The sequence below is a fragment of the Sinocyclocheilus anshuiensis genome, unplaced genomic scaffold (assembly GCF_001515605.1).
Source record: "Sinocyclocheilus anshuiensis isolate Anshui unplaced genomic scaffold, SAMN03320099.WGS_v1.1 scaffold1534, whole genome shotgun sequence".
Taxonomy (NCBI): domain Eukaryota; kingdom Metazoa; phylum Chordata; class Actinopteri; order Cypriniformes; family Cyprinidae; genus Sinocyclocheilus; species Sinocyclocheilus anshuiensis.
Window position 1 is genome coordinate 306,938 of NW_015544232.1, and position 24,012 is coordinate 330,949.

General features: G+C 38.6%; 1 protein-coding gene across 1 annotated transcript in view; it reads right to left on the minus strand.

Annotated features, from left to right (window-relative positions):
* Positions 1 to 24,012, minus strand: part of kif6 (kinesin family member 6) — a 185,736-nt gene that overhangs the window by 36,595 nt on the left and 125,129 nt on the right. Inside the window, exons 9-12 of the mRNA XM_016498319.1 lie at positions 17,947 to 18,111; positions 11,373 to 11,561; positions 8,660 to 8,762; positions 7,764 to 7,819 (exon numbers count right to left, since the gene is read on the minus strand). Of these exons, the coding sequence (XP_016353805.1) occupies positions 7,764 to 7,819; positions 8,660 to 8,762; positions 11,373 to 11,561; positions 17,947 to 18,111 (513 nt within the window). The remainder of the gene's footprint in view (positions 1 to 7,763; positions 7,820 to 8,659; positions 8,763 to 11,372; positions 11,562 to 17,946; positions 18,112 to 24,012) is intronic.

Sequence of the window (24,012 nt, forward strand, 5' to 3'; positions counted from 1 at the left end):
CTTGCTGGTTGGTAGGGGATCAAATACTTATTTCACTCACTGAAATGCAAATCAGTTTCTAACCTTTATATAATTAGTTTTTTTTTCTGGATTATTTGGTTGATATTTTGTCTCTGTCCGTTAAAATAAACCTACCATAGAAATTACAGACCCTTCATTTCTTTGTAAGTGGGCAAACTTACAAAATCAGCAGAGGGATGCACAATATTAGATTTTTGCCAATATTTTTCAAATCATTTTGGCTGATAGCCGATACCGATATATATTTCCCTTTGTTTTGAAACAACACCAAGTCTCTCCTGGAAATTATAGACAAATAATTTTTAATTTTGTTTAGGTTTGAGCAAAAACTTTTAAAATCAATCTCTGCTGTTTTTTTCTGTTTTGTTTTGTTTAAGGTCAGAAAACATTGTAATTTTCTCAGAATATACATTTAATATTAGAGTCATTTGCCAATTATAAAATAATATAGTGCTCCAATACGTTCTTAAAATAATGACGTAAAATACAAAAACACTTATGCAAGCGAATCGTGCCCACAGCTAAAGTTTAGCTGATAAACTGTAAACACTTGAAACAATAATGGTGGATACGTTAGCCGAATGCTAACGTGACTGATGAAACGACACAGTTTGTAAACCAAAATATGTCTAGTGTAATTTTGAAGAACGCCAGACAAAAGACGCTCTGTCTTAAATTTTAATCAGAACCCAGAACAGCTGTATCACAGGTGCACCAGCCTACTAACTCGCTCGTCTCTCCCGCATTAACCCTATAACTGCCGGTGCAGCAAAATAAACAGCAATTTCACAATGATTATAGAGTCTGTGCGCTACACTACATTCTTTATTATTAAAAGAAGTCATTATTAAAACAACGTCAGTCTACATTAATCGACACATTCTTAGGAAATAGTGGGTTCACAGAGAATTTCAGTAAGACTGTAATATCGTGCTTTACCTGGAAACCTAAAGCTACACTAGGTATACATCACATATTAGCACAAAAACTTGATATTTTGAGCACTCAATTGAAAATGTACACATAACTATCAATCGTACTTACAGGTTGTGGTTCGGAAAGCTTGTTAGTCCAAATTAAGAAGATTAGAAGCCGACGAAGATAAAAGCCAAGATTAGAGAAGCAGTCCTCGGTAAAATGACGAGCACACAACAAAAGGTTCGAATTGTATTTCTGTGGTATCCTTGAACACAGCGTCTTCTCGACATGATGTAAACACACTAACTAACGGAAGTGTTTGTGGGCAGGTCAGAGTCGTGGCAGGCGGGGATTATGCAAATGTGTTACCCAGTGACGTATACCGGTAACAGGCAAAAGATTCGAAAATATGATGACTCGTTAAGGCGATTCAGAATCGACTCTCGCTTTTGAGAGACAATATCTTTATTTATCATTCACTTTTTAGATTAACAACTTTGCAGACTGTTCTCATTTAAGGATAGCTACATTATAAACTGCAAAAGAGATATTTTTCAAAAACCCATATGACCTACTCTTTAATAGATAGTCTAAAGCAAAAGAGTTGTAAAAATTCTAAAATATCTTTTAGAGCTCCCTGTATTTAAGTTTTCATAATCCATCTGAAAGAATATATTACATAATGAATAAAATCTGTATATATATTTTTTATCATATTGTATATGATTTTTATTCAATGTAAGCTATAGCTTCTGACCTTTAAATCAAAACAGACTTGTTTTTTTTTTTTTTTTTTATATCAATTACTGCTTTATTTTTTCAGAAACACAAATATCTTAATGATATTTGTGTATTTTACTTTCATTTTATTACAAGTAGGCCATCAGCACCCCCCTAAATAAATAAAAAGCCTTACCGGACAGGCATTAGGACCCGGGGGAGGATGCCACTGCCTCATTCTCAAATTCAATGTGGTGATCCAAAACAGTGAATCTAATCATAATTCAGGAAAAAGTTTGCTTCAAAAATGACCACACTGCTGACGTGATCTTATCACTAGCACACCCTAAGCACATGTGAGCTACTCGTCTTATCGGCATAATTTTTTTCAAATCCAATAACGTTCTGATAATATCGTGCATCCCTAGCATGAATATAATTTAATATCATAAAATCCCCTATGAATACAAAATATTAAATAAAAAAACATTATTGAACTAAAATATAGTACATTAATTTCATTGAAAAAAAAATCTTATTTTTGACCACCATGCGAGGAGTATCAGAGGAAGTTTTTTGTTGTTTGAATGTACTTGGGCACCTCAATTTTCTACTTTCCATGTTGCCATTTTCTCCCCCTAAAGATTATTTCACAGACCTTCAGAGGATGCCCTTTAAAATGATCTAGAATAACAAAAGACTCTGTATCAAACTGGACTCCTTGAAGTCTTTGGGTGGCTTATCACTGCCAAATTTTAAGTTGTACTATTTGTCTTTTCAGTTAAAGTCAGTAAACACATGGCTAGATGTACAACCTTCCATGGTTCCACAGTGGAAACTGACTGAATAATTACACGTTGCCCCTCATACATTACAGGATGTGCTTGTTACAGATATGTTCAGGTAGTTTCTGTTTCATGGACTTTTCGCTTGTTTTCATTAGTTCCTCTGTTTGATATTCTCGTTTGTCTTTAGATATGATTCGTTCTTTATTACAGCTCATTCATTTATTAGGCCCTGTCCACACGAACGCGGTTATTTTTAAAACCAAAGCTTTTTCTACGCGGTTAGGCCGTTCGTCCACACGCAAACGCAGCACCAGTTCACTGAAACTGAACATTTTTGAAAACGCCTGCCAGGGTGAAGATTTTCAAAAACTCCAGAACCCAGAGTTTTTGGCTTGTGACGTCGGCGCCTGCGTTGTTATCTCCGACTTGGTGTGTCGTGTACCAGGGTAATTATTAGTTCATTGGGTTAAGAGTTAGTATCTCAAAAGATCAAAGAAAAAAATAAATGTTGGAAAATACTCAATTTCAATAGTCAAAACATTGAAACTTAACATTAAACCCCCCCCAAAGAACACAAAACAAATAAGCAAAATTTTTGAGTTAAGGAACTGTGTGTGTGTGTGTGTGTGTGTGTGCAATGGGTGCGAATGGCTGATGTCTGCGTGGGGAAGCTTTTGGATGTTTGCAGAGGAGTGCTTTGTTGTTTGTGAGTATGAGTACCTGAGGTGAGTCGGCAGCTTTGGAATGAAAACATGCTCTCTCAATTGAAATCAGAGAGAAGATCCGAAAGTGCGGCAAATAATCACTCTTTGTCCGATGAACAGTAAGCCTTGAGGTAGAATGCCCGCAAGTGGATCCGGCAACGTTCTGTAGGCAGCGTCGAAAACATAGGAACAGACAATCTCGGAAGCTCTAAGTACCCGGCAACTCTCCGTCGACCGTGCCAGGCAATCGCTCCGCAGTATGCATCAGGAACAAACATTCTAGATTCTGGGCCAGGAAGATCCGACAGAGCAGCAAGTAATCCCTCTTTTGGTGCTGTACTACTCAGTTTAGCAAAACCCACATGCATTTGATTCCAGCTTGCTCGCTACTCGACTTGGCGGCAGCATCTATTGTTGTCTGCACTCTCACAACTCAACACGTCACTGTTTCCCCTACTCTCTCACTGCTTCCACTTCCTCTTATTCAGTTATTTCCGATCATGTTCCTCCATGTCTTTCTCCCGATTGGCTCTTGCATTAGACAATTTAAACTGTATGGTTCATCCCAAAACAGTCACATTCCCCCTCCCCTGAAAAAACTATTCATGGTTGAAAATTGGTGAGGGTCAAAATCCTTGAAACTCCTCTTCTTCATCAGAATGAAGATGTCTTGGAATATTTTTAGAAGTTTTTCCTTGCTTTGGGCTCTAATTCTTCGGCTGTCGGGTAGCACGGTTTCATATTGCACACATGGGTTGTGCGGACATCTTCCCCCATAGTCTCCAGTACCACACGGTAATTAAGTGGACCCAGCTGTTTTATTACCCGGTAAGGACCTCTCCATTTCCTGGCTAGTTTTGCAGTGAATTTAGCTTTCACGCTAGATTGTGGAAAGTTCCTTATCCACACACGGTCTTGTTCTTTAAATGTTAGCTCTCTTCTGTGTTTGTTGTAGTTTCTTGTTTGTCTAGCGTGAGCTTTTTGGCTGTTTTCCATAGCTTTGGATTGAAGCTGGGTTAAACAATGAACAACATCGTATACTGGCACATCAGGTGTGAGATTTTTGCCTTGGAGGAGTTTGTCTATTGGACCATGCAGCTTTCTTCCAAGTTGCAGTTCAGTTGGGGTCATTCCTTTGATCTCTTGGACAGCCGAATTGATGGCAAATCTGAGCTCTAAATATTGTAAATATTGATCCCACTTGTTGTGATTTTCATCAAGGTATGCTGCGATCATGTATTTAATGGTGCGATTGATTCTCTCAGACATATTGGTCTGAGGATGGTATGCTGTAGTCAGTTTAGGCATTACATTAAATTTTTTCGTAGACCTCCTTAAATACAGATGACACAAATTGTGTACCTCGATCGGACAACAGGAAATCAGACACACCCCACCTGGTCAGAATTTCCTTCTAAAAATGGCAGCAACTGTTTGGGCAGTGGCATTTCGCATGGGGAACATCTCAACCCAGATATTCATTTTGGCTGCAACTACACGGCAAGGGTCCCACTATGTCCACACCCAGCATTTCATTGGGGTGTGTGTCAGTGATGTGTTGCATTTTGCTAGCAGGTTTTCGACTGTCATTCCTTAAGTTGTTGGCATTTTACGCATCTTCTTACCCACTGCTTGACATCACTCCACATTCCTGGCCAGTAAACCACTTCTTGAATTCTCTTAAGTCTTATATACTCCTCCATGACCACTCAAGGGGCTGGCATGATAATGCTGAAGGATCTGTGGAATGAGGCTACTAGGAACATACATACGATAATGCAGCTGGTTGTCAGCCAGGTGAGCTTTACGGTAGAGCTTGTCTTCCAGTAACTCATATGGTTCTTTCAGGTTGACATCACCTTCTGCCATGGTTTGTAATATTTTCATGATTACCAAGTCTTTGTGCTGTTCTTCCCAGATCTTATCCAGAGAGATTGGGAGATCCTCTGGCTCCTTGTGGCTGGCATACAAATTGATTGACTGTTTCATGGACTTTTAGTTTGTTTTCATTAGGTCCTGTGTTTGATCTTCCTGTTTGCCTTGTGTTGTCATAGTTACTGATATGATTAGTTATTTAGTTCAGCTCTGTCTTGTTAATTTACCTTGTCTGTATCAGTACTTAAGTTCTTCCATTTCCTGTGTTCTTTGTCTGGTCTTGTTTTATATTAGTGTTGGTTTATGCCTCCTGTCCTGTTTGCCAGTGTGTTTTTGGACTAAAAAAACTTTGTGTTAAGGACTAAAACTTTGTGTTAGAGATGGTGTTAATGGTTAGAGAGTCGGACTTGTAACCCGAAGGTTGCGGGTTCGAGTCTCAGGTGCGGCAGGAATTGTTGGTGGGGGCAGTGAATAATCAGCACTCTCTTCCACCCTCAAATACCATGACTGAGGTGAGACCCTTGAGCAAGGCACCGAACCCCCAACTGCTCCCCGGGCACCGCAGCAATATGGCTGCCCATTGCTCTGGGTGTGTGTTCATGGTGTGTGTGTTCACTACTGTCTGTGTGCACTTGGATGGGTTAAATGCAGAGCACAAATTCAGAGTATGGGTCACCATGCTTGGCAACATGTCGCTTAAATTTTAATCTCTGCCTGCCTCTCTACAACACATTGTGACAGTGCTATTTTCAGGAATCAAACTTTAAAAATCCTCTAAAGAATTGATCTTGATATCTTGGTCTGGGGGACTATATGGCAAAATTTTTCAGCTTTGTCCAAAAACCCTACCCACTAGCTCATAAACTAAAAAGTAATCCATAGAGTACATTGTACAGCCTTTAGGCATTTTCAAATGAAACTTGTAACATCCCCTGTGTGTAATAAATGCAACTGCGTCAACTGGCAGCTTTTATGCATCTATTTTGAGAATGTCTGCCCATCTTGAATTTCTGAATTAAAGTCTTTACTATTTTATCACAACTTTTGGAAATTACACTTGATCCTGAACCTATGTTAATGATGATTCCTCTGTAACCTTGACTTTAACTAAAAAATTACTCACTTTTGGGGCTTAGCAGCTATTTAGAAAGCTATCATCAGTTCATGGTTTCAGCCTAATACTTTGCCAAAGCTGCAATGGTTGTCCTATTTTATAGATATTGTCTGTCTGGAGCACTCCACTGATTTATTATTAATAGAGAGAAGATAAAAAAATATTCTGCACCACAACCGAATTCATGACAACTTCTACGACCAACACGTCTACGACAAAAGACTGTGTTGTAAATAATCTTCCTTATTTGTATCAATTCCTCAGCTTATCCAATAGCTCAGAAAAACTTGATGTTGTAACAGAAACTATGGACTCCCTATTTTCTAGCACTTTAGATGCGGTTGCTCGTTTACACTTGAAGAAGATTAAGGAAAACATTCAAACACCGTGGCATAATGAGCACACTTGCGCCCTAAAGAGAACAGCCTGGAAAATGGAGCGCAGCTGGAACAAAACAAAACTAAAGGTCTGCTAGATCTGCTTAATTTTATCTCCTTTATAAGAAAAAAAATTTACTTCTTTACTTTCAAAATCGATACTATTAGAGATAAAATTATAACAATGCAGCCATCAGCTAAAGTATCACATCAGATAGCGCACTATAGATCCCCTGAGGAACAATTCCACTCATTCTCTGCTATAGGAGAAAAAGAATTGTATAAACACATTAAATCATCTAAACCAGGGGTGTCCAACCCTGCTCCCTGGAGAGCTACCGTCCTGCAGACTTTAGTTCCAACCCTGCTCCAGCACACCTGTCTGTAATTATCAAGCAACCCTGAACACCTTGATTAGCTGGTTCAGGTGTGTTTTACTGGGGTTAAAGCTGAAATCTGCAGGATGGTAGCTCTCCAGGAGCAGGGTTGGACACCCCTGATCTAAACCAACAACATGTATGTTAGACTCTATACCAGGGCTGTCCAAATTCGGTCCTGGAGGGCCGGTGTCCTGCACAGTTTAGCGCCAACTTGCCTCAACACACCTGACTGGAAGTTTCTATGCCTAGTAAAGAGCTTGATTAGCTGGTTCAGGTGTGTTTAATTAGGGTTGGAGCTAAACTCTGTATACTTGAACGCTTAAATACTTAATACTTGTTTATTTCTGCTATATATTTATATCAGTTATCTCCACACTGAAATGGTTTGGAGAAATTTTGTTACTGTCAATAGTGGTGACTCTATTAGCAAGAAAACACAATAACATGTTGATCACAAAAAAAGAGCAATTATCTGCACTTTTGGCCATCATCTGATTGTTTAAAAAACAGCCAATTATCAGGGCAATTATATCCTGTCAATCAAAAGGGACCGGAAAAACGTGTCAGACAGCAACCTGCGTGAAGGAAATATTTATTGTGTAGAATTTAGAGCTGTCCAAGTTAAAGCATTAGTTGCTAGATACTTTTGTTACTAGTGAACTAACGGGGGGGGGGGGACCTTAGCAGTAAGGACCTCAGTTTAATGTCTCATCTTAAGGATAGTGCTTTTTAGTGTCCTCATCACTATACTGGGGCATCAAGACCCACACAGACCACACTACCACTAACTATAGGTTGAACATAAAATGTATGTACTTAATACAAGAGTCCAAATTTGGCTACAAAAAGGTGAAGAGACTACTTACTGACTTTGATCCTGATCTGGTTAACTTGCTCACCAAGTGTTTTGGCTTCAATAAACCTGCAAAATGAAATGGCCGATGTGAAAATCCTTGTACATTTGTGGTCAAAAGTTTACATACACCTTGCATAATCAGCACAATGTTCATAGTTTTCACAAAATAAGAGGGATCTTAAAAATTGCATATTGATTTTTATTTAGTACTGTCCTGATGAAGCTATTTCACACAGACATAGACAGCCAGCACGGCTTCTTGCAGGGGACAGCACGGGGTGCCCGCTTAACTCCATTCATGAGAGTGGTATATTTAATGTAAATGTGTAAATGTAAAAAGTGTTCTGTTTACTACATCTCTTGGATCACTCAGTAAAAGTGAGTGCTAAGCACATATGCCATTGCTTATAAATCCCTATATGTGTGTGACAAGGTTTGTAAGTTGCCCAGAGAAAAAAACTTATTGCTCAGTGGTTGCTCTTCCTAAGCTCAGGAGACATAGTTGTGATTCTCATATATGTCTCATTTTATTATCAACAGCATTTCAGATGTTTCTCCTAAAATTCCTAAAGTAGACAAAAATGAGACATGAGAAATATTTGAGACTATGGGCTCTATCATACACCCGGCGCAATGCGGCGCCAGGTATATGTAATATGGGAGGAGTTGGATCTGGATCCAACCTCGCCCCCTGGATCTTGTGTTCTGCAGTGAGGACCATCTCCTTTAGCAAGCTATTTTTTTTTCAAAGAGTTTCAAAGAGTTTTTCAATCAAAAAGTGTTTCAATCAAAATCGACTTTGACAAAAAGTGGTGGGGACAAAATATATTTACCCACGTGTCCCATATTGGACAACTAAACATCTCATTAAATAATTTTAATAACAGCACTGTAGCACACACTGACCTTTGTTGCAACACAGCTCTGTTATTTTCAATTGATAAACGGTCTTCATGGTCACTCAGAAAGACTTCAAATGCCTCCTGCTGACCCACAGATAATTCCAGCACTGAAAGAGAAAAGTGCATAGTAGTAAAAGTTAAGAGAATGTGCTCTACTAAGATAATTCAAGCATGTCAACATATATATCATTATATTTAATAAAATGGTATTCAGTTACAAACTCTAGGACTGAAACTCACAAAAACTGTATTAAACTCAGTAATCAGTTTTTTTTTTTGCAAATACATACAGTATGTAATTGCAGTATGTAATATGCAGCCTACTATACAATATTCTTTGTTAATTATTTGTCAAAGAAACAAAAATTCTAACTGAAGTTTCACAAGTACTTTTGATATTGCTGCTTCACTTCACTCTATAACACACATACAGTATGTGAGACAATAAAGATGGTTACAAGAGAGCTTTGTCCACATAATAATAAAAACATCACATTTTTTATCCTTTACTCACAACCCAAAACCAACAAAATCAAACAAAAGCTAGTTTTACAATGAGTACCTGAAAAAAACACTCAATGTTGGACAGGTGGCCTAGTGGACAATGCACATGCATGACATATGATCTCAGCTGTAGTTCGATATAGTCATGGATCCACAGAGGTCCTCTCTGGGAAAGGTTTTCCCCTTTTATCGCCTGCTCCTTGAGCACCCAAAAAATTGCATATTTTGAATGTCTCCCTAATCAAACACACCTGATCCAGTTTATCAGCTCATTAGTAGTGACTCCAGACATGAAATGAGTGTGTCAGACGAGACACTAAATATAGACGTTTTGCAGACATGCCAAGTCTTTATCACGCACTTTCTTATTTTTGTCTTGTATAGTTTCAGTAACAATCCAATTATGATATTGTAATGAATCACAAAATCCATATTTAAACCTTTATAAACAGTTATCTCTAGCTTCCGCTAACTGTCGTACGTGCGTTCCGTTCTGGCGGATGATGTAGGACATAGCGTAAGGTCCGGTGAGAAGTGACAAATGGGGATGCGCAACGGAGAGAGCAAAACAAAACACTGGTCACGAATTAGAAGTACAAAACGAAGGGTGCGTCTCAATCAGCTCCCTAGTTCAGTAATCAGGGCACTGATAAGGGAGTCAGCCATTTTAAGGGCTGCCTCAATTGCCAAATCCTTCCAGTGCACTGGAACGTTCGCTCCCTGAAAAATCCCACAATACACCGCAAAAACTAGGGAGCATTGGTGCTCACTATGCTCCCTTACCGGAAATTACATCATATTTCTGAAGCGCGAAACATAAACCACACAAGCCAACTCAATAATTATAATGACACGTGACAGAAGATTTGAAAAGACAAACCATTTTATTAGTATATTTCAGCATAAAGACATATCTCTAGACAGGTAATGAACAAATCTAGTTAACATTTATAATTGATATTCGGCTGAAATAATGAAAGAACATGTAACAGAATGATGTGTTTAAAGAGAATAAAAATAATATCAAAACGAAACCGGTCCTGTCTGTTGTTGATTAATTCCAGCAATGACGTTCTACAATGTTGTCCGTTGACATTGTACATAGTCATGTCACCAGAAATTGAGTAATCACTGTCCCAATGTGCAGTGAGCCAGGGAACTTACCAGTGATCGAATTTGTGTACAAGATTCAAGAGCTTGGGTGCTGATTGAGACACACCTTAAGATTTGTAAAGAAAAATGTTGGAGGATTTCGATATAAGCCAAGAGGAGACTGGTTTTCCTTTGCTAAAGCAAGGAAACTTTGCTTCCTTTGCTCCTGTAAACAAACATTGGTTCTCACGAGACTAGCACATTCTCACAAGACCTTATGCTACGCCTACGTCTTCTGCCGGAACAGCGTTCTATTGTGAAGGCGTGTACAACAGTTAGCGGAAGATAGAGATTACTGTTTATAAAATTTTAAATATGGATTTTTTTTCTTACAAAAACACATTGATTCGCTACAGGAGGCCTTTATTCACCCCACGGAGCCATGTGGGACACTTTTTATGATGGATGGATATGCTTTATTGGACTTCTTTTGGACTATTGTAAATTAACTGTCTTTATAAAGCTTGTAAGAGTCAGGACATTTTTTAATATAACTCCGACTGGATTCGTCTGAAAGAAGAAAGTCATCTACACCTAGGATGGCTTGAGGGTGAGTAAATCATGGGGTAATTTTCATTTTTGGGTGAACTATCTCTTTAATACAGTGTTTCTCAACCCTGGTCCTGGGCGCCCCCCAGCACTGCACATTTTGTGTGTCTCCCTAATCAAACACACCTGATTCAACTCATTAGCTCATTAAAAGAAACTCCAGGACCTGAAATGGGTGTGTAAGATAAGGGAGACAAAATGTGCAGTGTTGGGGGGCGCTCAAGACCAGGGTTGAGAAACACTGCTTTAATAGCTGCATAGCCTTGTCAGTCTTGTCTTTGTTTAATGTCTCTTTGTTTGTCTTGTGCCTGAGCACATGGTTGTGTCTTTGTTCGTGTTGGCCATGTGCTCCCCTTGTCCTGTCTCCTTGACATTATCCTGCTGACTAAGAGTCAGTGGCAGTGAATCTGCACTTTTTTTTTTTTGAGTGGTTGGGCAATTAAAAGCATCCATAATATGTAGCAAATCCTGGTCAGTGAATGATATATAATATAGGGTTTGTGTTCACTCACCTCTTTTTCTGGTCATCAAATGCTGAACATTTGTGTAATCATTAGAGGGGTCATATTTTGCACTCTCTTCCACCTGTTTAGTTGTGGGTGACGTGGATGATTTGTTGGTTAATGGGTACAACAGGGCCAGCTGGGAGGAGACATCTTGACCTTTCTTCTTTTCTTTCTTAAGCATGTTCACTAATATACCTGAGAAATTTAAATTAAGGATGATAATCATTTTATGACAATGATAATTGTTTCATCTTGGAGACCTGTGTGATACAAGAAGAAACAAATGCAAAACAGTCATTTTTTATTGTTGTTATTCTTCTCCAGTGCGCTGTTAACCATTGTGATTAAATCATTAGTGAGTTGAACTTGAGAACCAGATTTCTTTTCAAATCATTTGGACTGTTTTAAACCTATTTATTGCAAAGGTATAACTCAAAAAAACTGAGAAAGTCATACAAGCTTGGAATGACATGAGGGTAAATAAATAATGACTTTTTTTTGGGTGAACTACTCATTTAAAGCTTAAACAAACCTTGAATGTATGGTTATCTCAGTATACAGTACATTAAGTACATTTACATTTATATATACTATAGAGATCTACATATATAGAGATCTATATCTCAAGGTTCTGCCACACTCCACATTTTGGTTGACAATTGTTCAACTGTGATGCTGATTATTTAAAAACACACTTGGAGCATGGTAGTGGTGCTCACAAGCACAACATAGTGCTTACAACACAGTGTGCCCCCATTGTACATTTTGAGCCTCTCATATTAGGTTAGGCTATACATTTTCCCGTGTTGTAATGGGAAACGTATTGTGAACACACAACAGTTTTTGCATTCTGCATAACAAAGTCTTGGGAACTCAGAAGTTGAGCTTTGGTTCACTCGACAATATTGTTGTGGTTATGAGAAGGTGTGCGCCCATGGTGCATGCTGGGCCCCATATGGCCCCATATACTGAGGTATGATCAACACGTTTTTTGTTTCGATTGACAATAGCTTATCTTTTGCATTTTTGCATGACAGTTTTCTCACTCGTGCTCATCGCAAAAACACCCTTTGGTTTACACAACCATAATGTCATGATTACAAAAAGATGTGCCCCCATAGTGCATGCTGGGCACAATAAATTGAGTCACGTCCACCTCATCCTGCATTTCAGATGACAATAGCATATATATGCTTTTTTTTTTTTAAGCTTTTTTGCTTGTGCTCAGTGGTGGAAATGGACGAAATTCACTAGTGGGATTCACTGGTGGGACAAGTTATGAAGTTTTGGAGATGATTGCCTGATAATTACCTGTCTAATTTTGATCAATCAAATCAATCAATCATTATTAATTAATTAATTAATAATAATAATAATAATAAGGTTAATAATAATAATAATAATAATGTAACAAGTTGACTGTCTAATCAAGCGCACGACGAAGGAGTAAAGTTCAAGAGAGTATTTAATGCAAATTCCAGGAGTAATCCAAACGTAAATCCACAACACAAACAAAAATCACAAAAACAATACCAGACAGAGAACTGAGGGAAACAGAGGACTTAAATACAGGGGAGAATGCAATCAGGGAGAAACAGAACATGTGTAGGGCTAATTAACAACCAATGAGACTAATTAATTACTAAGGAAACAGATTATCCAGGGAATTAATGTGGGGGAACAGAAATACAGAGAAAACCAAAATGTAAAATCACAGAACAGAAACATGACAAATAATAATACAGTATTTTATAATCTGGTCAAAAAGTTCATTAATATTTTCTATAGGAGGAAAAATCTGAAATGAAACTGAGTCATCTGTCATGCAGACATTTTGACAGATTTTCTATAATTCATCATTAATGACCTCTTATGTGTGTGTATATATTAATAGAAAACATTTGTAAAATGTTTGTCAAAGGTGTTATAACATGCTTGGGCTTTGTTTTCATCCATACTTGCAACTCAATGTTCTGACAATGAATTAGGCCAATCACATGGTTCAAATTCAAATTTTCTTTCCATCTTACCACTGTGCAATGCCTAATACCGTAGTTCTTATAAGCAAAACCTGCTTCGCCACATGAGGTCATGATACTGTTTTCACTCAATATGCATCTCGATAACAGAAATGTGAGTTCATTTTGAGCTAGACATCATTAACAGAGTTTACATGTAATCTGATAAAAGCTGGATAATTTTATGCACATAATCACATCTTTATCCATATCAAATTTTGTTCAAAATCAAATCCATATCATATTTGTTAAAGTAACGGTTTCTGTTTAGTTTTTCAGTCAAAATCTTTGTTCATCCTAGTACATTTACCTGAAGTGGCTAGATTACCTCTCTAGGGTGATCAATTCATTAAGCATATAAATTGCCTGGAGATGGTGTCAGTTTTTATTGCTTAACCCAGTTCCTTCAAGACTGCCATGTGGTTATGAGAAAGTGGTTATGAGGGCCTTGTAACTAAACCACCAGGGGGAATGCACTCTCACACAAAGAAAGTGACAGACAAAGTGACAAAATACAAAAGTTTCTTTTCCCCCCAATCCCATTCTAATCCCTAAATTGTTAAAACTGAAGTGTGAAGGTTTTTTTTGGTTAAGAAAAGTCAAAAGACTAAACAAAACTTCTGAGAAAACAATAAACTACCATGCATCAACATAAATTGCATGTGGTTCTTCTGATATCAGGAAATCTTTTTTTATTTTTAGATATCCCAAGACAACCTAAACCATTCTAAGTCTGAAGAAAAAAAAAAACACCAGGATAACTGCTGTTCAAATAACACAGCTGGACAGGTGCCCAAAATGGAGAATGTGGTGGATGTGAGTCATTATAAAGGGCCCAAAATGCACCATGGGGGCACACCTTTTCCCAACCACAACATTATGGTTGACTGAACCAAAGCACAACTCCTGTGTTGCAAGGGCATTGTTGTACAAAAACAAGTGAGAAAATGGTTGTTCAAAGCACATTGTGTGGAAAGTGGAATGTGGAAAGTTAAAAGGGGCTGAATCGCAAGTTTTCATACTTGAATGTGCAAACTCCTCAAAGAATACACCGCGTGTGGTCTGGGTTAAGCAAGACAGAAGTAGCCGCAAACACATCCCTTTATGGCATCTGTTATGCAATGCCTCAGAGGGCAGTGTTAGCACCATCAGCCAATGAATTTCCATTATTGTATATAGGCTTCACCTGGAGGGTGTTCCTATAGCGTCAGCTAATGATGAAGCATCAAAGTGAACCTATGAAAGGGAACTTTTAATATCATATTGCTGAAGATGACTCCAAAGGGTTATGTGACGCATATGACAAAGGTCATATGATGTCACTTGTGCTTATATGGTATGTAGATTTATATGGTATAAGACTGTAAGCTTTATCACTCATGTTCTTCAGCATTATATTTCAATTAGGTAGCATAAGATATCATCAGGTCAGATATAGATCACCATATAGATCAGGGGTGTCAAATTCACTGTCCTGCAGAGTTTAGCTCCCATCCAAATTAAACACACCTTTAAAAAAGCTAATCATGGTCTTCAGGATTACTAGAAACTTCCAGGCAGGTGTTTTGGAGCTGGTTGATAGTCTGATTATTATACTTTAATATTGCAGCTACTTTAAACTCTGTTGTTTGAAGAGGAACCTAGAAAGTCTAACAGTTTTCCAACTGAAGAAAAAAATGCATTTTTATTGAAGGGGTTGTGAATAAAAAAAAATTTAAATTACGTCACATATCATTTACCCACCCTCATGTCATTTTAAAGACGCAAGACTTTCGTTAATCTTCAGAACACAAAATACACTTTTTTTTTTATATTCTCTACCATGCCCATCTAATGCAATTCCATGCAACCAAAGGTTTTATGCATTATAAAGTACAAAAGACATTGTAAAGGTAACTTGTGTGAATTGAGCCGTTTAATCCAAGTCTTTTGAAGAGATGTGATTGCTTGCTTGATGCATGAGAACCAAGATTTATTCTTCCTTGTCAGACGATCACATTTGAGCTTCTGTGATTACCATATTTGGTATGCCCTACATGTGTTGTCAATTTTTATATAGTAATTAAAAGTCTAAATTAAATCTGTTCATCATATAATTCGATCGCGTTTCTTCAAGAAGACTGGGATTTAAAGGGATAGTTCACCCAAAAATGAAATTTCTGTCATTAATTACTCACCCTCATGTCGTTCCAAACCCGTAAAACCTTCGTTCATCTTCGGAACACAAATTAAGATATTTTTGATGAAATCCGAGAGCTTTCTGACCCTCCCATAGACAGCAATGGAACTACCACATTCAAGGCCCAGAAATGTAGTAAGGACATTGTTAAAGGTGCACTAAGCTATTTTTGCCAAATGATGTTGATATTTGAAAGCACCAAAACAAATACGCCCATACCCCAACAGGACCTCGCCCCTATTTTGATAACACCACCCCACACGTACGTACACAACCCTGGCAGCGACGATGGCAGAATCTGCTATGCTTGCCGGCCACAGCATATTCAAGCAAAAGCCAACACAGAAAAGTTGTGTGAACAAACAAAATCAATGTAACTCACCTATCAAGAAGAAACAAAGCAACCTCGGCATCCGAGTCCAGGCCTTCCCGCTCCTTGAGTTCTCTCCACTGCTGGAAGCTGCTCCGATATTTACACGGGTCCTACCTCTTGCCTGATCGTAACCCTTCTTTTTAATGTTTTGTTCCTCCGAAATTTTCCTTTTTTTCGTGCCATCTCTCGCTATCTATAGTCGATCTGCTAATATCCATCCTGTGCACTCACTGAGCACTCTCTTCTCCCTATCATTTCTAGACACGCCCTTTACTGCTGATTGGCTGCGAGTGTGTTTTGGGACTTCAACCAAGCGGCAACCTTCTGGTCTCTCTCTTGAAACCAATACGTTAGTGACTTAAACTGCAATTCATCGACTGGCCGCTAGAGACTGGCTCCAAAAGGGAGTCAATCCCATAGATGCCCCCTGTTAAAATGCCCAACAGCAGAAAAAAATGTGTTTACAGCCTGGTACAAAAAGTGGTTTTGGTCTATATAGCTAATTTTGCCCTTCATGACAACTGTGAGGCGGTGAATTTTTTTATTACTCATCTGTTTAAATTATAATAAACCTTAAAGATCTGCATAATTAAGGGCGTGGCCACTTGAGTGACAGGTGGATTTCCGCTGCTGTCACCACCGTCTAGCTAGGCGGGCGTGGTTTCAACAACCAGCTCTTTGACAACCACGTCCCACCTCTTTGCCTATTTTCGATTATCCGAGAGTGACGTGCGGTGACGCACTGCCAAAATGGCGATGGCCGGCGTCGCTCACTTTGGGCTTCAAAAATGCTCTTCAGAAACCTACGGGTGACGTCATAGACACTACGTCCATGTTTTTATACAGTCTATGCCTCTTTGCCTATTTTCGATTATCCGAGAGTGACGTGCGGTGACGCACTGCCAAAATGGCGATGGCCGGCGTCGCTCACTTTGGGCTTCAAAAATGCTCTTCAGAAACCTACGGGTGACGTCATGGAAACAACTTCGTCCATGTTTTTATACAGTCTATGGGTCCGACACTGTGGTCAAAAGCGTTTTTCAAAAATAGCTTAGTGCACTATTTAAACTGAACTGAGATGGATGATGACATCACTGAATTCAATGATGAACTGCCTTTAACTGAAAATTGAGTGTTTACTATTGTCATTTTGCATTGACACAATATTTTCCTAATTAATGCTGTACAGTTGCTTTGACACAATCGGTATTGTTACAAGCACTATATAAATAAAGGTGACTTGACTTGATTTTAGTATAGTCCATGTGACATCAGTGGTTTAACTGTAATTTTCTGAAGGTACGAGAATACTTTTTGTGCACAAAGAAAACAAAAATAACGACTTTATTCAACAATTTCTTCTCTTCTCTTTAGACTTCTATGTGCGTTATGTGTGGTATGACAGTACCACAACGCATGTGTGTGCATTCCTCTGCTTCCAAACAAGCTGCAGCGCATCTGGGTTCTATGTCAGAATGCCAAAAGAATGACAAATCTCTCAGTTTTCATTAAAAATATTTTCATTATTGTTGAGAAGATACAGTGGTCAAGAACACAAATTTTCCCAAAAAATGTGAAACTTAGCCATAATTGTGATTAAGGATTTGTTTAAGTATTATTACAAAATAGAGGAAAACGTATTACAAACTATATAAAAAAATCGGGTCGTTTGACAGGAAAAAAAAAAGTTTTAAGTGGTTATTTCAGAAGAAGAATCAGAATCACAATGAGCTTTATTGCCAGGTATGTTTACACATACGAGGAATTTGTTTTCGTGACCGAAGCTTCCACAGTGTAACAGAATGACAGTGACAGGACAAAAACACAGATAATAAAGAATAAAAATAATAAAAAATAGAAAATATAAAAATATACAAATCGACAATTGTATGTACAGGTATATAACAATAGGTATATAACAATATAACATAATTAATTTTTATTTGAACCAACTAATTGGCATTAATTTGAATAATATTTTTAATTATTTATAATTTGAGTAAAGGATACTGATCTCATTATCACGGTGGGTCAACATGTCCCGCAGCTTCTGGACTTCTGCGTATGATTTTCTTTGCTCTTCATCAGAGACACCCATTAAAGTAGTACTGCCATTACTCATCCCATTTTGAGCACAGGATCCCTCTCGTACCCTCACCTGAAGAGAAAGGAAACCTGTTTGCTTGTGTGATATGTAATACATTTAAATGTTGGAGAATTGCTTACATGGAGCTAGAATGTAGTCTCCTTTTATTTTAGACAAGAAGATCGTAAGCATTTTTTATTTTTTTTTAAGAAGAAAAAAAGTATTGTTCAGGGCACACAACAAAAATACTGACATTCCACAATGTTTCTGTTGTAAAAACTATTTTAGACGTTAAGTGAACAAGTCTAACATAAATCTAACAATGTGTTATTTGTGCTTGCTGTTGCGCCTCAGTTCAAATGGCATGTGAAGTCCTCTGTTGTATTTTGTGAAGAGATTTACTTCCTCCTGGCTGACCTTCTTCCAAATTAACTTCATTCCCCGGGCCTCAGACTCTGCCATCTGCTTCCACACTGAGGTGCCCAGGGATTTAAAATGCTCTGAGGGAAAGCAGTTTGCCCTGGGACCACAGGAGGATCTAGTGCACCAGTATGCATAGAAGGTGTGGCCTCAGACCCCCCGATGATTTATGTATGAGACTACAGATGTGTTGTCTGTGCAGACAAGGTTGTGGTAGCCTCCGAGTTCTGGGAGAAAGTACCCCAGAGTTAGAAATACAGCCACCCATCCTGTAAGGGAAGCGTCGTTCATTAGCGATTTTCAATGACACAACGATTCATAAACTTGATTGTGCGGAACTGGTTGTCTCTTGGGGTAAACCCCTTGGTTCTGAGCCACCACTGTAATGGTCTCACATACAGAAAGCCAAAATGTATCAAGTTGAATGCAGCTGCCATAACACACAACAGTAGAGTATGGTTTAACTGACACAGATCTATAATGGGATGCATACCCGCACCCTTCTTTGGAACTATAAAGTACCGACTGTAAAACCTGGACTCTCTCTTTCAGGAGGAGGAATACGCTCTATGGATTGCTTTGCCAAGAGAGATAGCACTTTCTATTCTATTACCACAACACCCCGTTGAATCTCGGTGCATGAGAAACAAATTGGATTCTGTACCCCTTTCTCTACTGTGTGCAGAACCCACTGAGACACATTTGGCAGAAGTTTCCAGGCTGCCAATTATCAACCAAGGCAGCCAGCCTCTCAAGGCTGATCTCGGGTATGCATGAAGAACTGAGTTCGGTGTCCTGAAGCAACTGACCGGCAGGAACCTCTGGATCCTCTCGACAACCAAACATACAGCATTGATGAAGAGGCCAGGAGGAGACAGCGGGGCATCTAGGAGGAATGTTTTATCCTTCTCTTTGATGCCAGATAGATTCATCCAAAGGTGTCTCTCCGTAGCCGCCAGTGCCATCTCCTTAAGGCTGGAATACATTACACGATTTTGTCACGTAGTGTATGGTCACAGACACCAATTTTTTTGCTTCAGACTATGATTCCATCCAGTTGGAAGATATCAAACGTTTGATATTAGGAGCCGATTTTAGAACACATTGTTTTCATTTGTCATGCGTCTCCTATCAACAAGTCACATGTTTCTGCATGAGTTTGTTGTGATCGGAACTACTTTAAATTTTGGTAGTGTGTGATCCTCAGTCATTTAGTGTATGATGGCCAGTTTTTCCTCTGTGACTATTACGAAGTCTGTAAGTGTATGATGCCCATTGTTTTAAAATTTGTTCAGATTTTAAAAGTTGTGTAGTGTATTACAGCCTTTAGTGGCATGGAGAGACAAGTCGGTGGCTTGACTCAGCTCTTTAATATCATCTGGCCCAACCTCCCCACCTTCGTCCTGGTCCTTAAGCAGGTATGCTTGCAAGATGGTCATTTTATGCAAACAAGCACCCGCCTGACCTGCCGCCACATATGCCTTGCCCACCAATGATCACTAAACATCGGGCCTTTAGGGACGACGCAACGTCAGGGGAGAGCATCTCTGGGCAACCCCATAGCCATTCTACCTCAGCCCTAAAATTGATGCTCATAATTGATCATAATTCAAAACATTAGGGCTGGAATCACATGAGGAGAAAGGCTTATTCCACAACCTCAACACCTCAGTGTGGTGATCTAGAAAGAATGGTAAGCCTCAACATGGAGGCTGTGATTTGCTCTGCAGGAAGTGCTCATCTAGCTTACTTTTTACCAAGCAGGGTACCCAAAGATTGTGTGAGTGTCCACCCATGAAATAACGTGGGCAGCCAGGGAGGCACACACACTTTGAACTACTTCACACTCACAATTTCTTTCGCTTTTTCTTTTTATACAGAACACCAACAAGAGTGTTTACACAGAGAACTTGCTGAAAAGCAAATGCTAATGCTGCTTTATTTTGGGTGGTTTTTATAGCTTCTGCGGCATGCCAACATGCGACACAGCACCAATCAAAATTGGAGTAGTTGCATATATGCTTCAGACACCAGTCACACTCATGACATTTCCTACAGCATTGTAAACTTCTGATGCAGCGTAAGTTCCCACAAAAGGGAACCAGGTTATATACATAACCCTAAGGTTATGTATTTTTCAGTCCCGCTCCCGCAAGATTCTGTCCCGCCTATCTGGTCCCACTCCCGCCCGCGACATTCATGTTTTGTCCCGCTCCCGCCCGCATAAAAGTAATCTATATAGATTGCGCTTCCTTTATTATCATTAAAAGCTGACATCTCAGTTCATCGCGATCTCATAAAGCTCTGTTATAACACAATGAACATATGCACAATTAATCTTTCACAATGTCTGCACTTCGTGTGTTAAAATGAGACGATTCGTGAGCACACAAGTTCAGCACTACGGTGAGTGGATTCTAACTTAAATCAACAGCTGAGTCTGTGATTGGCTACATTGCGCAACCCTGCTTTAAACACGTGTTATAAATAGAAACGCTGCCTAGCTTGCGTATGCTAATCATTTTAATGTTATTAGTTGTTCTTTTTGCTTTTGTGCAACACATAAATAACAATTTATATGGTTTAGACATTTTATGTTTAGATAATTTCTATTTTGAATCATTTTATTCTCCCGCATCCTGCACACACACACACACACACGAGTCTCTTCCCGCCCGCACCCGCACTCACCCATCAAGAGTTGTCCCGCGCCGCACCCTGTTGTGTTGGGTCCCGTGGTACTCCCACGGGAGTGCAGGTCTCTACCCTAAGGTTTCATGTTTACTGATAGTGGCACCTGGTGGCTGAGGTTGGTACCACATACTAATGTTAGCTAGCCAATTTTTTTTTATTACTTGAATAATGTAAAGATACATATGAAAAACTACAAAACACACACACACACATAGCAGTTCAAATGCTGACAAAGGTGCGATTTTATATAGTTTATTGTCTTGACCATGGGGATCATATGATCAGATTAGAAAAAATAAAACTGTGAATAAAAAAAAAAATAGAGCATTGTACAGCGCAATGTTCAGCGGCAGCTGTCACAGCTGAACAGTGCTCTGTTTGACCGGTCTGAGTCCTTCAGATGCAGCCTTTGATATTAGTTAGCAAAAATGTGTTAATAATCTGACAAAATGTTGATACTTTCATTTTCAAAATAATCAGAGGTGGACTGTAAGGAAGTACATTTAAGTATTCTCGAACAAATATGAAGTACTAAGTTTTATTTTTTCTCACAGACAGCAACACTATAAAATATGGTCTTTTACAACATGATGCATTGTTGTAGATTAAACTACCCAACAGTATATTTAGTAGGCAACTTTATATTTAATAACCTTGTACATATTCAGAAGTAAACTGCAACATACACATTAGTGCAGCAGTAATATTAATGCAAAACCATCCTAACTAATTATTTTTCCAGAACAATACCGTATACCTTTACTTTTACTCTCAATACCTTAAGTACAGGTACATCTAAAAAAATTAGAATATCATGAAAAAGGTCAATATTTTTTGTCACTCATTTCAGAAAGTGAAACCCATATATTATATAGATTCATTACACAGAGTGAAATATTTCAAGCCTTTATTTCTTGAAATTTTGATGATTATGGCTTACAGATAATGAAAACCCAAAATTCAGTGTCTCAGAAAACCCCATAGAGAATCTGTGACAAAAAATATTGACCTTTTTCGTGATATTCTAATTTTTTTGAGATGTGCCTTTATATTAGCGTATGCAAGATAATACTTTTACTTAAGGGTGCAGTGTGTAAATTTTAGCGGCATCTAGTGGTGAGGTATATAGAGCTCAGTCCCCCGCTCACCCCTCCCTTTAGAGAAGCTACAGTGGCCGATACAGGACTAAGATGTCGTCGGTAAAGACAGCAGAGAGCAATGAGATTTCTTTACAAAGGTAAATTAAGGAATTATATTTACTTAATCATTCAATAAATCGATGTTATTGCGAATGTTAATGTACTTGTTCATCATTGTGTCAGTGCTTTATTGGCAAGAACAACAAAGTGACGAAACGCGCTGTGTAGAGCAGTTTGTCCGTTTAGGGCTACTGTAGAAACATGGCGGCGACTTCCATGTAAAGGGACCCGCAGTGTATGTAGATATAAATTGCTCAATCTAAGGTAATAAAAGCATAACGATTCATTAAGCAAGGTCTTTATACACCTCTGAAAACATAGTTATGTATATTATATTGCATTTCTGTCAATAGATCGATGTAAATATTACACATTGCACCTTTAAAGGATAGTTGAAGTGAAGTGACGTGACATGTGGCCAAGTATGGTTACCCATACTAGGAATTAGTGCTCTGCATTTAACCCATCCTAAGTGCACACACACAGCAGTGAACACACACACACCGTGAACACACACCCGGAGCAGTGGGCAGCCATTTATGCTGCAGCGCCCGGGGAGCAGTTGGGGGTTCGGTGCCTTGCTCCGACTCTCTAACCATTAGGCCACGACTTCACCCAAAAATTAAAATTCTGTAATTATTTACTCATAAGTTGTTCCAGGTTTGAAATTTAAATTTTTGGGTGAACTATCCCTTTAGCAAAGGTTATAAATATGACTAGTAGCTTTTCCCCAATATGGTATCGATAGTTACTAAAAGTAGTTTACTAAAGTATCTCAATATTTCTTCTACTTAATGACTGTGACACACGGCCTGATTTTCAGCTGAGCAGGGAGGCCCTGACAGTGCTGCTTGATCTTCTGAGAAGTGAATGGCAACAGTGATGGGGTGCCACAATCCAGACCGCGGTGTTTCTTTTCTGTCTGGCCAGTGGTACATCATACAGAGTGGTCTCCACTCTCCAGAGTGTTTGACATGCCTCGTTCCACTGTCACCGCATTGTCTTCCATGTCGCTGAGGAGGTGCTGGCCATTCGCCAAGAGATTCACCTCCTGAAGACCCCAGAATACATGGAGGCAGGGCTGGGCTCAATGTATAGAACAATTTGTTTAAATGTGTAAAAAAAAAAGTTATTTACAGGATAAAAAAAAATAAACGTATAGAAGAATGTTTTGTTAAAAATTATAAGCTGCATTAAAAAAATTAACAATGTACATAATTACTTCTCTTTTATTTACACATGTGAATATGCAAAACACAAATACAAAATGTACAGAAAGTACTCAGGCTAATTTACAAATAAATTACACTACAAAAATGAATAATGTATACAACATTAATTTCATTTTGAACTTACATCACAAAAATAAACTACAGAAATTAGGTTGTTTCATTGACAATGTGACATTGAAAAAAAGATATTGAAAAATTGCAATGTACCCATTTTTTCCCACTGTTTTTTCTTGGCTAATAAAGAATGGCTAATAAATTTTCTATTTGTTAAGCATTCTCTCAAGAAGAGAAAACGGTCCCTCCATTCTCTCCCTGCTCTCCTGTGCTCTTCTCTCCTCTGTCTCTCGCTGGAATTTGATATCCTCCCCGAGTAGCTCCACCAGCTCACCACTCACTCCCTCACCTGTCCCAGGACACTTGCAATCCTAAGGCAGAGCAAATAAAC